This window comes from Ambystoma mexicanum, chromosome 4p, assembly GCF_040938575.1.
Source record: "Ambystoma mexicanum isolate Mex_15411 chromosome 4p, UKY_AmexF1_1, whole genome shotgun sequence".
Taxonomy (NCBI): Eukaryota; Metazoa; Chordata; class Amphibia; order Caudata; family Ambystomatidae; genus Ambystoma; species Ambystoma mexicanum.
Genome location: NC_090927.1, coordinates 811,987,885 through 812,000,362, shown reverse-complemented (window position 1 = coordinate 812,000,362; position 12,478 = coordinate 811,987,885). Strand labels below are relative to the sequence as shown.

Below are 12,478 nucleotides of genomic sequence, written 5' to 3'. Positions count from 1 at the left end.
CCTTTATGGCCCTGCTCCAGAGTATTTAAAAAAGAGGTTAGTGCTTTACACCCCCGGTAGAAGTCTTCGCTCCGGGGGTAAATGCCTGTTGATCGTTCCCAAGTTCAATCTGAAATCGGGGTTGGGCAGCTCCTTTTTGGTTCAGGCGCCCAGCTTGTGGAATAGTGTTCCGGAAACACTCAGGTCTGAAACAAACCTTGCTTTCAGGAAGGGTTTGAAAACATATCTCTTCAGATGATGAACCGGGATAAGTTGGATCAGGGACATCTTCAGGGTTCAGCTTTGGACTGGCCTCTTTCTGTGTTCTATGTGTGTCTCTGTTCGTTTAAAGCGCCCTGATGCCCTTGGGCTACCGGCGCTATATAAAAATGAAATGAAATGAAATGAAGATAAGAGACCAATCAACAGTGAACCAGAGGGAGACGGTAGCCAAAGAAGCTACATACGCGAGGAACAGGTAGCGGAGCATGCACGCAGAGGGGTCTCCTCCTGGGAGGAGTCGAGGAGTCCGACGAGCACACGTCCGTTATGGGGCCAAGCAGAGGCAAGCCTGTAAAACATCTGTTCTCCTGCCGAGACAAAGACCAGAGAAGCACGGTCCCAGATGGTCTCCAGCAGCAAGGAATGCCTGAGTCAAATAGCGCCCCAACTAACCGACACCAACGGAAGGCAGCAGGAAGGGAGCATACGTTCTAAGACACACAGAACCACCAGAAGAAGCCGGAGTGGAGAAGCCACGTTGTCCAACCTGAATGCCGATCCAGAGGAGCACCGAAAGGAAAGAGAAGGTACCCAGTCATTCCTGCGAAGCAGGCAAATGGGGGAAGAACCAAAACAAACCCCAAGGCGGGGATAAGGCAAGCAGACCCCAAAGTGGGGTGAGGAGAAACAGAACCCAAGTGGGAGTGAGAACAGTCAGACCCAAAGTGGGGTGTGAACAAAGCGACCCCAAGTCGGCGGGCGAGCCATGCAGCCCCAAGCGGGGGTGAGAACAACCAGACCCCAACCTGGGGTGAGAATAAAGTGACCCCAAGGCAGGGTGTGAGCCACGAAGCACAAAGCAAGGGTGAAAGCAAACATGCCCCAAGACAGGGTATAATAGTCAACCTCAGAGTGGGTTGAGAGGAACTGAATCACATGGAGGAATGTGAGACCCCAGGGAGGGGGAAAATCCAGAAAGCCGTGAGGTGTGGAAAATGCCACAAGGTTCCCTGGAGGGGGGCCCCAGAAGAAGGAAGGTCTGGGCCAATGGGCCAGGAGGTTCCCAAAGAGGGAGAAGGGCAGAGAATAGGCCAAGGTCCCTGGCCTTCCAGGGAGAAAGAGAGACTGACCAAGGACTAAGAAGTAACCCCAGGAGGGGATGCTGGGAGAGACATTTGCTGGTGCCTTGCAGTGGAACTGTACATAGGGAAAGAAGCCCTTTTCTTCTGATTTGCAGGCATTACGCTGGGGTCAGAAACCAGCCACCATTCCCTCATTTGAATAGAAGACGCTTATGATACTTTTGGTTAAGTTAGGTTTATTTAGTTGGATAGTGGTAGGCGCAGGAGTTAGGTTAGGAAAGGTTGTTCCGGGACAACGGACTCAGAGCATTCTTTTGTAAGACACCCTGATGAGCACCATTTCAACTCTTTCTTTAACAGTAGGGCCGAGAAGTGTAGCAAATGGCAAACAACTTTGCAAATGAAAGATCTACGTTATTCAAAAGGCCATCTTGTTTGTCTCTGGATTCTGACTTGCCACATCTACCAACAGATATTGCCAAACTGACCAACTGCATACCCTGTGTTCATAGTGCTAAAGTGCTTCAGCCAATATCCTTATTGCAATCTGCCACCTCCTTGGCATCTGCAGCATTTATGCTATATAAGCTATGTTCAAAAACGTAAGGACATAAGAACACTTAAAGAAAACATGTGCATGCTGGCTGTGCCAATATCAGTCAATAGCCAACATAAGACTGCTTGTTGGCTTTGACCATAAAGATGGAAATAATGCCCTACTACTGCAAGTCAAATGCTGGCTGTGCCAGTACGGGCTAGTATCCTAGGGTAAAAACACTCAAGTTGGCCTTGACCGTAATGCAAGGAATAATGCCATGCAACTCGACAAAAACAGGTCCATGTTGGCTATGCCATTAAATGCATGTAGTCCCACGTACGCGGACTCAAGTCATGTATTTTGGTGAAAATCATCCAACATGCTACAGCACTCATCACAGGACTAGGAAAACTCTGCCACATCAATCCCATCCCAGACTCGAGGAGTTGCACTGGATGTCCCTCCAGGGATGCATCATGTTCAAGACAGCCTGCATCACCTACAATGCCGTCACATCCAAAACACAACTCTACCTGGCAAAGAAACTCGCCATCTCCCGAGGCCAGTGCACCCCTAGAAGGCACAACATCACCAGGCTGGGAAAAAGAACTAAAGGACTGCAAGGAGAAACGGGCCCTTTGCTACTACACACCTTGCCTCTGGATCGAGTTACCAATACAGCTAAAACACCCCTCCTCTGTCCTTCAATTCAGGAAGGATCTGAAAGCCCTACTTATCAAAGAACATCTTGCTAATTGCTGAGCACTCAACTCAACCCTATTGGTCCCCCTCTATAGTCCTCCCTGCCTTTTACCCCTTATGCAATTCTGCTCCTCCGCTCCTCTGCTACTACTGCACCCTTAAGTGTAACCCCCTGGGTGCGACCAAATGTAGGGCACTCTGGTGCTTCCCAGAGAGGTTTGAGCTTTTATAAATTACAAACATAGACACATACATATGAGTTGTATTGGGCATAAGGTACATAATTGGGCAGCAGGCACTGAATCAGGCAGGATGAGGAATGTGAATGAGGCAGGATGAACAATGTGAATGAGGCAGGATGAGCATGACATGAGTTGCAATAAGTAGTGAATGAAGCAAGATGGTCAGTGAATGAGGCAGGATGAGGAGTAACCGATGCATGGTTGTCAGTGATAGCACAGACAATTGGGCTCTCAACAGTGATTAATGGTAGGCCTTATGTGGAAGACGCCTGTCATGAAGCAGAGTGGTATCCACAAAGCTGCATAATATGGAACAGTATGTTTTAAAAGGTTTATTTGGGAAATTCACAAACATTTGGCCTAGGAAAGAGAGGATAACAAAACTCTTAACTTCAAGCAAGACAGACAATGCTTGATGAAAGCATTACGTACACAATACAAACGAAAACATCTCTTATTTGAACTATATTTGATTGACATACCGTGAACGGTGCCTCTGAGGGAGATTTATTTCTGTTCACTCCAAGTGATTTCAATAGACATTTTCTTGTGGCTCTTTTTCGTGGTTGGAGGACATAGAATGTTCTAATAACTCCACCAGGGTGATTTTTCTGAAAAGAGAAAAACAATAAGACTCAAACTTACCTACTAGATAAACAACATTGTAAAATGACCGGTTTCTATCAGAATTAGGCAGCAGCTAAGGATTGTTACTGACCTTCATTTCCCAGGAGCATGAGGGAAATGGAAGTCAAGTCAGGCAGACCAATCAGCCCCAGACACTAGGTATATAGTTGTGTTCAAGTTCTACTTCTTCCTCTTTCTTTAGTACGTATGAGGAAGACAACTTTACACTTAAATGAGGATCAAAAAGATCCAAACTCAATATTCATGTTCGGTCATATTGCAGAAACTTTGCACAAATGCAAGTGCGATTTTGTATGGTATTAGCATTAGGGCCAACACTGCCCTCCTGCCAAAAAAACATAAAAACATTCTTTCAATGCATTTATGGACCAGGGCAATGTTTTCTCTAGTTTAGGGTAATGTTTAGAGTAATTTCTTCCCCATTGATAACACCGTGCACAATTACACATGTGCTCATATAAAGTTTATGTAGTGGGGGGATATCTTTTATACAATCTAAACGTTACATAAAAATGTTTAAGAAGAATAGATGTCCGGTACAATCTTTAAATTTAAGTTTAAAGTAAAAAGTCAGTTAACAACATCTTTAAAATAAAAGGTCTTTAACAGGGTATCCCCTTACATATTGGCAGAATGTAAGAATATCACCCAGTCTACCTCTGGCCCAGTAATTGAAAGAATATGGAAGATCATGTTATGCGCATTTGCAAAGCTGATGTCACCTAATGAGCCCAATAAAGGGAGGCATTTATTCAGTAGAATGTCTGCTAGAGGGCTACACGATTCTGCACGTGTAAGTGACAGAAGAACATAGACATGGACACATATGTGGTCACTATCATTTGATAGAAGTTAGTTGTTGGCAGTTGTGTGGGTGGCGGGTGTGGAGACAGAAGTGGTCTAAAAGAAGTCTTGTATAAATAAAATGTCAACCTTGCTCTCTATGCGCATCTGAGATCTGAATGCAGTTCTCAAGGGAGGCTTTTTGGACTTGTACCATGTTACCCATATTACTAATGCATTAACTGTCAGAAAAAGGGATATATATATATATAACGCATCAAGGCGTTCAGATTTACATCTGCTAGACAACATTGAAGCCCTCCTTTCATGAACATACTAACACCATCCAAACTCTACACCTCTCCCCACATAGCTTGTCACACACAGCCCTCCAGACACTCTGGATTTATCCTCACTTGCAGGCCAGAACTCATTAGTAGCAAACCTTACACACTGCACCTGAGGCAACAGCATGCTTCACAAAGCTCAAGAACATAACATAGCTAAGGCACAACCTCAGATGCTCGGGGACTGTCACCATATGCCAAGCACCAGCCTCAATAATCGAATCCCACGTCTGTTGAAGCCTCATATGCATGGTATCGTTACTATTAAGTATGGTGCAGAAATCTTACAGAAAGATGACTAATAATTCTCATGAACAGTGCATACAACTCTATCGAATTACACTTTAGAGATACAAAAAGTACTCACACTCATGATCACCGTAGTAAACGGATGAAGAATTACACGTTAAAAGTGTAACTTGGAGAAATCTGAAATGCTAAAGATTCCCCAAGGAGACATAGGGCCTCATTACGAGTCACCCGGTATGGAAATAACGGTGGTGGTAAACCCGCCGCCACTGTTATTTCCATACCGGGTGATTCAGAGTCCTGCAGGCAGAGGTGTCAATCCCGCCAGGTCTGACCTGGCGGGTTTAACACCGCCCGCCTGCAGGCGGACGTGGAAACACCGGCACCAGCACCATCCTGTAGGACTCAATGGGAATGGGGATTTACCGAATTCCGCCTCCGGAATTCCCGGGTCACTGGGGTTGTAATGCCCCAGTAATTCCGATAATCACGGAGGCGGAATGGTAATTCGAGTCCGGCGGTAACCGAGCCGGAAAAACCAGCAGCTTACCGCCAGACTCGTAATGAGGCCCCTAGTTACCAATAAATATCAACTACTTCCAAACAGGCTAGACAAACTAAATTCTTATAGGAAATTCGATGCAGAATCCAAAAATGCAAACCATATTCACCTTGCATCTCAGGGCAGACGTACAACACATGAATGGCATTTGCTTGAAATAGGGATGTCATCCACAACGCCAACCCAAGATCCAAACATCGCTGTGTGACACATTCTGCATGCATCAAATCTTGCCAAGCACAATGCAACATCATTGAGGTTTCTAGTATCTTCCTAGAAACAGTAACATTTTAAGCCATGTGCAGGTTTATTTAAATGTGACACGCCAATCACAATGGACTCAGATTTCCTAAGAATGGGCCACTTTAGGAGTCTGGCAGTGTGGTAAAAAGTGGCATTAATTCTGTTACCGACACTTTTTGGCCGGTTATGGAATGACCACAATTTTAACGGACTGCTGAATTTCGAGTTTTAACTTCAAGTTGAGGATTCACCTCCAGCAACATGCTGGAGGTGAATCCTCCACTTTAAGGGCACAAATCGGTGGAATTACTGCTTGCAGTAATTTTGCCAAAATCCCCATGGTGTCTTATGGACTCAAAAAATGTGGATTAACACCATCGTGCCACTACTCGCAATTCAGTGGTAAATCCAAGTGGCAGTTACAGTAATCTATTTTGGTTTTAATTTGGAAAATTTTATTTGAACTACTGACAAACATAGCTTTTGGAACCAGCTTCAAAGTTACATAAACAGAATCATGATGCTCATCCTTTAAATCATAGCCATTCCTTTAAAAGTGTAACTATTGGGTATATATATATCGCGAAACGCGTCGACTTTTTGTTGGGAAAGCCGAGATGCAAGACGGCTTATATACGTGTATGCCAACTTTTAACCAATAAAGAGGTTATAAAGATATGCTGGTAGCGATTTAAATTTCTGAAGTATCATCCGAAGGCGAGTGCTCCTCGAATGACTGATGGCAAGTCAGTTGCATGGATAACATATATATATATATATCAGTCAGGAAAACACTGTTGAGCATATTTTTCCATAAAGGTAGTCCCTGTATGTCCCTTTTTGCGATGTTCCTCAGTGTTGTTGGGTGAGGCAGTTCATGCCAGATTCCTGGATGCCCCCTGCGGGGACAGTTCAAACCTTGTGTCGAGGACTAAACTGGACAGCCTCCCAAATCTGTGTAGTATCGGTCCTATGCACTTTGGGGTAAAAATACAGCCACAGAGTGACAGAGACGAAGAAACCACACTAAGTCACTATTGTGAGAGTGAAGCTAACTAATGTGGGGTTCCATTGAAATATAAAAGCCAGTACAAAACAGTGATTTCTGACATAAGGCCTAGTGAAACTAAAAGAAATGGGCGTAGTTCAAATGTACTATAATGGACAGGCGCTCAAGTGAAAGGGAATCTACCTGAAAGCTTAAAACTGCTGGATATACCCAATGAATGGGAAAAGCACGTGGTGCTGCAGATGATACTTTGTGTAAACTGGGAGAAGGCATCTTTTGACAGATTCAAAACTGCAGCAGTACACATGGGAAAAGATACATTGGCATGCTGTGCCTTTGAAAAATGTGCCTTACATTTAAAAAGTAAAGCTAAGTGACATATTTCATTTGATACAGAGAATGACACCTTCTACAAATAAACTGACATTTAAATGGAAAGGCCTAATTTGTTTTAAAAAGGACACTGCTTTCCCATGTTAAGTAATAGCTTATGTGTGGTCAAGTTAAGAGGAACACTTGTGTCTTTTCAACCTGCAGATGAAAGAAATATATTAACGTATGGACAAAAGTCTCATAGGCAATGTAAAATGTTGCATGTAAACACATCTTTTCAATTTTAAATGCTATTTTTCTCAGAATTATGCATGCAACTGGCTGCTGCTGCTTCCCCCACTTAACTGCTGTGTATCTGGAATTGTGAACTTAAGGCCTTTGGCTCGGCCCACCAGGAAAAGCAGGCCTGGTGTTCAGCTAAATGCTAAGAATTAGAGAATTTGATCAGAATTCTGGAGGGGTAGATAAGTCGGCCAGCAGATATGACCTTTAAGGTCAGACCTCCCCAGTAACTATGCATTAGTGGTCAATAGAAATGACCTTTTTAGGGCTGACTCGACCTCAAGAAATGGCCTGCAAAGCCAATAAAGGATCTTCCAACCCTGTAAAAAACAGGCCCTGCTGATAAACAGATGTCCATGTCATGTGAAACAAGTGAAATAAAACTTAAGAAAAGGTAGATTAACATAGGATTACATTTTCCTTAACAAAGAGAGCATTGTGTGTCCCAGTGAGCCCATCCCAGACTCATATTAAAGGGGATAAGAAGCCTGTCGGTACCATGTAGATATAAATTATGTGTGATGTATTCAATATGAGTTATGAAGACAATTATTATTCCAACCTTCTCATAATTCTGAGAAAATGCAAAGTTGGTGTGGTGCTAGAGGGGGAAATTAATAAATAAATATTTGAATCTTGAAGTGTCAGATTTTTAACTATTTCGCCATAAAATATAGAACTCAAATATATCTACATATATATATATATTTTTGAAACATTATTTATTGATTTTCAAGATACAACCAACAAACACCTTTACTGCCACCCAAGAACAAAAACCTGCCACTCCCCCAACCAACAACTGTTTTCGTCTCGCAGTAGCAAATATACCTTACTGGGGTTCTCATAAAAGCACAAAAGGCCTCATTACTGTCCTTTACCAAGGAATATGCCACTGTTGGCTTTATGTCGTGTGTCCAGGGGTTATGAACCTCCTCGCTTATAATGTCCATGCATCATCCTAGGCTCCCCCCGGTGATTGTGACCGGGAGGCGGTGTTAGCTTGATATTGTCAAAATGCAGGCCAATAGTCAATTGGGTGGCTTGTGGCAGGCATAGTTGCCACATATCTGGATTCCCTAAGTTCACATAGCCTCATGCACTCTAGCCAGGATTGAAATGTTGGAGGGTTCTTCTTGCCCCACATCTTAGTCGCTAAATGCCTAGCCACCCCTGATGCCATTCCCAACAGCTTCTTTTCAGAGCGGGAGCCATCCTCAATCAGAGCCAGAAGCCATAGTGCAGGCGAAAAATGCTGTGCTGTAGAAAGCATTTCAGACATGGCACGCTCAACCTCACTGCAATACGGTCTTATAAGTGGACAACTCCATGCAACGTGATAGAAGTCAGCTTGTTCCCCACCACATCTCCTACACCCCGGAGCTGTGTCGGGGTAAATTCTACTCAGCTTCAACGGGGTATAGTAGACCCGGTTCAGAAACTTGTAATGTGTCAATCTATATCAGGTATTCAAGGAAGTCTTGCGGGTCTGCATACATATGAGTTTCCATTGGGTTTCACTCAGCGTGCCACTGGACCCACGCATCCTTGAACATTGCCTGTCTCGCGCCCACTGCACTCCGAACCACTCTGTAGATGGAGGAGACTAGATTACTGGGGGTCAGCGGATTAATGATATGCTGCTGTGCCGGGATGGGAACTGGGGCTTTCGGGAATTCAGACCATTTAGATTTTAGTATCCCTCTGAGTCTATAATACTGAAATTGAGTCACTGAGTTATGTTCCCCTCTAGTACATAATTCTTCCCACTGTATAAACCGCCCGTTTTGCACTATATCTTCCAATGTCTGCACCTGTAGTTTTTGAAAATGCTCCCTAAATGATTTTTCATGCGTGAGTGGTATGCCAATAACATTGTATATGGGCAACTCAGGGTCGTAGTGAGGTGTAGCCTCCAGTAATCGATTTACCTGCCTCCATGCTTTGCACGTCGTGGATACAGGTTGGACTTCCCCCCTTGGGTCAGCACCTCTATCTCCCCAGAGCATTCCCATTAGATTATGCGGGAAGGAAATCACTTTCGCCAGCATGGTATGTGGATAAGCAGGGCTCGGGAGGTTCCAACCCGCTATGTACTGCAACTGGGCTGTGAGGTAATACCAGTGCATATCGGGGTACTCCAACCCACCATGCTCATATCCCGAAATCAGGGTGTCATACACAATACAGGGTTGTTTACGGGGTTGTTTGCCCGCCCACACTAGTCTTCACCTCATTTTCCTGGTACGGTCCAGTAAAGGACAGGGGGGCATATTGGAACTTTGTTGAAAATGTACAGCGTTTTAGCCAAAATGATCATCTTGGCCAGGGCCATGAGTGCCGCCTGGGAGATGGGGAGACAGATCCATGATTCTACCTTCTGCTCCAGGGTCTCAAGTACTTTCATATAATTATCCCTGTACAACATACTGGCGTCTGTGGTGATTGCGATACCCAGATAGCGCAATCCGTGAGGGCTCCAATGAAAGTCAACGCCCACGTCAGTTTGCTGTACCCCTGGTGTTAGAGGAAGGATTTAAGATTTGTTCCAGTTAATTTTAAGGCCGGATAGTTCCCCAAATCTCCTGCACCTCTTGCATTAAGGGAGCTAGGTTCTGCTTGGGATGTTTGACATATAATAGTATGTCATCCGCATATAACGATATAACAGTTCGGTGCGCATTTACCCAGACGCCCCAGTGGGCATGTAGCTCCCGAATATGGCATGCCAGAGGCTCCATGGCTGAGCAAACAGGATTGGGGAAAATGGGCACCCCTGCCGCGTGCCACACATGGAGAAGAGGAGCTCAGACATCACACCACTAGTGTATATAGCAGCGCAGGGAGCAGTGTAAAGTAATTTAACCCAGTTGATATAGGTAAGGCCAAACCCTGAGCGTCTCAGCACTTCAAAATGAAAGGGCCACTTGACTGAATCAAAGGCCTTCTCGGCGCTGAGGGCCACAATCGCTATAGTGACCTCGGGTTGACATTGTGCATCAGAGTGAACAGGCGTCTCAGATTATTCTGAGTGGACCAGCCTGGGATAAAACTGGCCTGGTCTGCTAGGACCAGTGCCGGCATATGTGGTAGGAGCCGGTTGGTTAGTATTTTTGCTAATATTTTATTGTCGGTGTTAATCAGCGACAGTGGCCTATATGACGCCAACTGGCAGGGATCTTTACCTGGTTTCAGGAGCACAGTCACTAGTGCCGATCTAGTTGACTCAGGGAGTGCACCCCCTGCCATAGCGTCCTCATACATATGTAATAAATCGGGGACTAAGATGTTAATGTAAGCTTTATAGAATTCGGTGGTGATGCCATCTAGTCCAGGGGCCTTACCATTAGGGAGTGATTTTATAGCTTCTCGGATCTCCTCTTCGGTAATAGGGGCATTCAGTGCACCACCTTTTCACTATCCAGCCACCCCAGCGCCACCTCATCAAGGTATCCTGTCAGCTTGTCACGCCCACCTGTGTGGCGTGATGTATATAGTTGCACATAGTAGTTATATAACTCTTTGTTTATCCCCTGCAGGTCCTTGATAATGCCACCGTCCCGTCATCTCCGCTATGGGGGCGATTTACCGTTCCCGCCTAATGGCCCAGGCCAGAGTCCTACCCAGACGATCTCACTCCCTGTATCTTGTTGCTGCTATGGGGTCGCCCAGGAATTTTTCTTCGCTAGCTGCTAGCTGTTGGTACTCCTCCCTGCGCTCTCTCAGTTCTCCGCAAATCGGGGAGTCATCAGAGGTGCTTTGCTCATTCTGTAAGTCACGGATAGTGCCCTCCAGTCTCCTCTTGGACCCCCACAACACCTTCAGAACACCTCCCTCCCTCGATATGCAGCACCCCCTAACGTAAAATTTAAATGTTTCCCATATTGTGCTTTGGCTAGGCACTGAGCCTATATTGGCCTGGAAGTAGGTTTGCATGTCTCGCTCTAAATCGGCATGAAATGCCACATCTTCCAGGGACATAGCTCTAAAACCCCATCGCAGCTGACTTGAGGGACCTGCGAGATCTGAGATGTGGACCAGCACTGGCGAATGATCGGAGAGGGTTTGAGGCAGTATCCTAGCTCCTGCGACCTTCCTAGCAATAGGGGTGGATGCCATGATATAATCAATCCCGGAAGAACTGCAATGTACCCCAGAGAAGAATGTATACTCTCTAGTGATAGGGTGCTTATCCTGCCATAGATCGCGATGGCCATGATATGCAGCAACAGAAGACCATGCTTTAGCTGCCTGAGGAAGGACCTGTTGTGATGCTGCTGACCTGTCCAAATCTAGTGTGAGTGCTAGGTTGAAATCGCCTGTCCAGAGTATTTCATAAGTCGGAAATTTGTTGATGTGCTTGGCTGTCATGCAACGCCTTCCTTGGACACTATTTTCCAGATTGCGGCTGTCGCGCCGCCATTGCGGTATCCCATCACGTTTCCGGACGTCGCTGTAGCGGTCTAGTTGTTTTGCGCACTGCGAGCCGGAAGGCTTATCAGCCACGCCCTCACTGTTCGCAGTGGGTTGCAACCCGCTTGGTCAGCCATCCCGGCTGTGTCTTTTTCCGGTTGCTGTACGCTTTCTTACTTTCCCTTTGTTCTTTCCTCCTTTCCCCTCGCTGCTGCTCTTTTGGGTCGCTCCTCCACTGCTCTTTATCTGGCTCCATGCTTTCCCTTCCTCTGCCTCTCACGGCACTTACCTGTTCCGCGCCCCTCGCGGTTGCTTATGTTCTGCCTCTCTCTCCTGACTGCCTTCTCTCAGGGCTTGTTGGTCTGCTACTTCCTCATATTTACTTTCCTGCTATTTACCTTTTCCTCCCGTACCGGACGTCCCACTTTTCTTCCGGTACCTTCGGAGCCCATGTTCTACTTGGCATCTTCACTGCGGACCTCTGCGGCTGCTACTTTGCCATTGGGGTTTTTTGTGCCGATAGGCTTTTTCCCCAGATTGTCCCTCTTGGGAGAGGGGCCACAGGTAGTGCTTATCATAGCGGTACACTGTGGCTTCCTTCCGCGAGAAAGACATTTGCCCAGGAAAAAAAGAAAGACGGAAAAAGGAAAAGGATTACTGCGCTAGAAGACCTCAGATAACGTCAATTCCAGACCAATCTTCAGGTGAGGAGGAGGAAAAGGAGGGAAAGTCGGAGTTGGGGGAGGTTCATTCTTCAAAGGCTGACAGTTTGCAATGCCCAATACTCAGGATGGCGACACCTGAACAATTGCAAGAGATGGTGGCCGCTGTTCAAAACCTCTCA

At 45.7% G+C, this 12,478-nt stretch overlaps 1 protein-coding gene across 4 annotated transcripts in view; it reads right to left on the bottom strand.

The window, feature by feature from the left end:
- LOC138453478 (uncharacterized) overlaps positions 1 to 12,478 on the bottom strand; it is a 1,096,265-nt gene that overhangs the window by 910,382 nt on the left and 173,405 nt on the right. For all 4 annotated transcript variants that reach the window (XM_069606374.1, XM_069606376.1, XM_069606373.1 and 1 more), the window contains exon 5: positions 3,248 to 3,376. In XM_069606374.1, the coding sequence (XP_069462475.1) occupies positions 3,248 to 3,376 (129 nt within the window). The remainder of the gene's footprint in view (positions 1 to 3,247; positions 3,377 to 12,478) is intronic.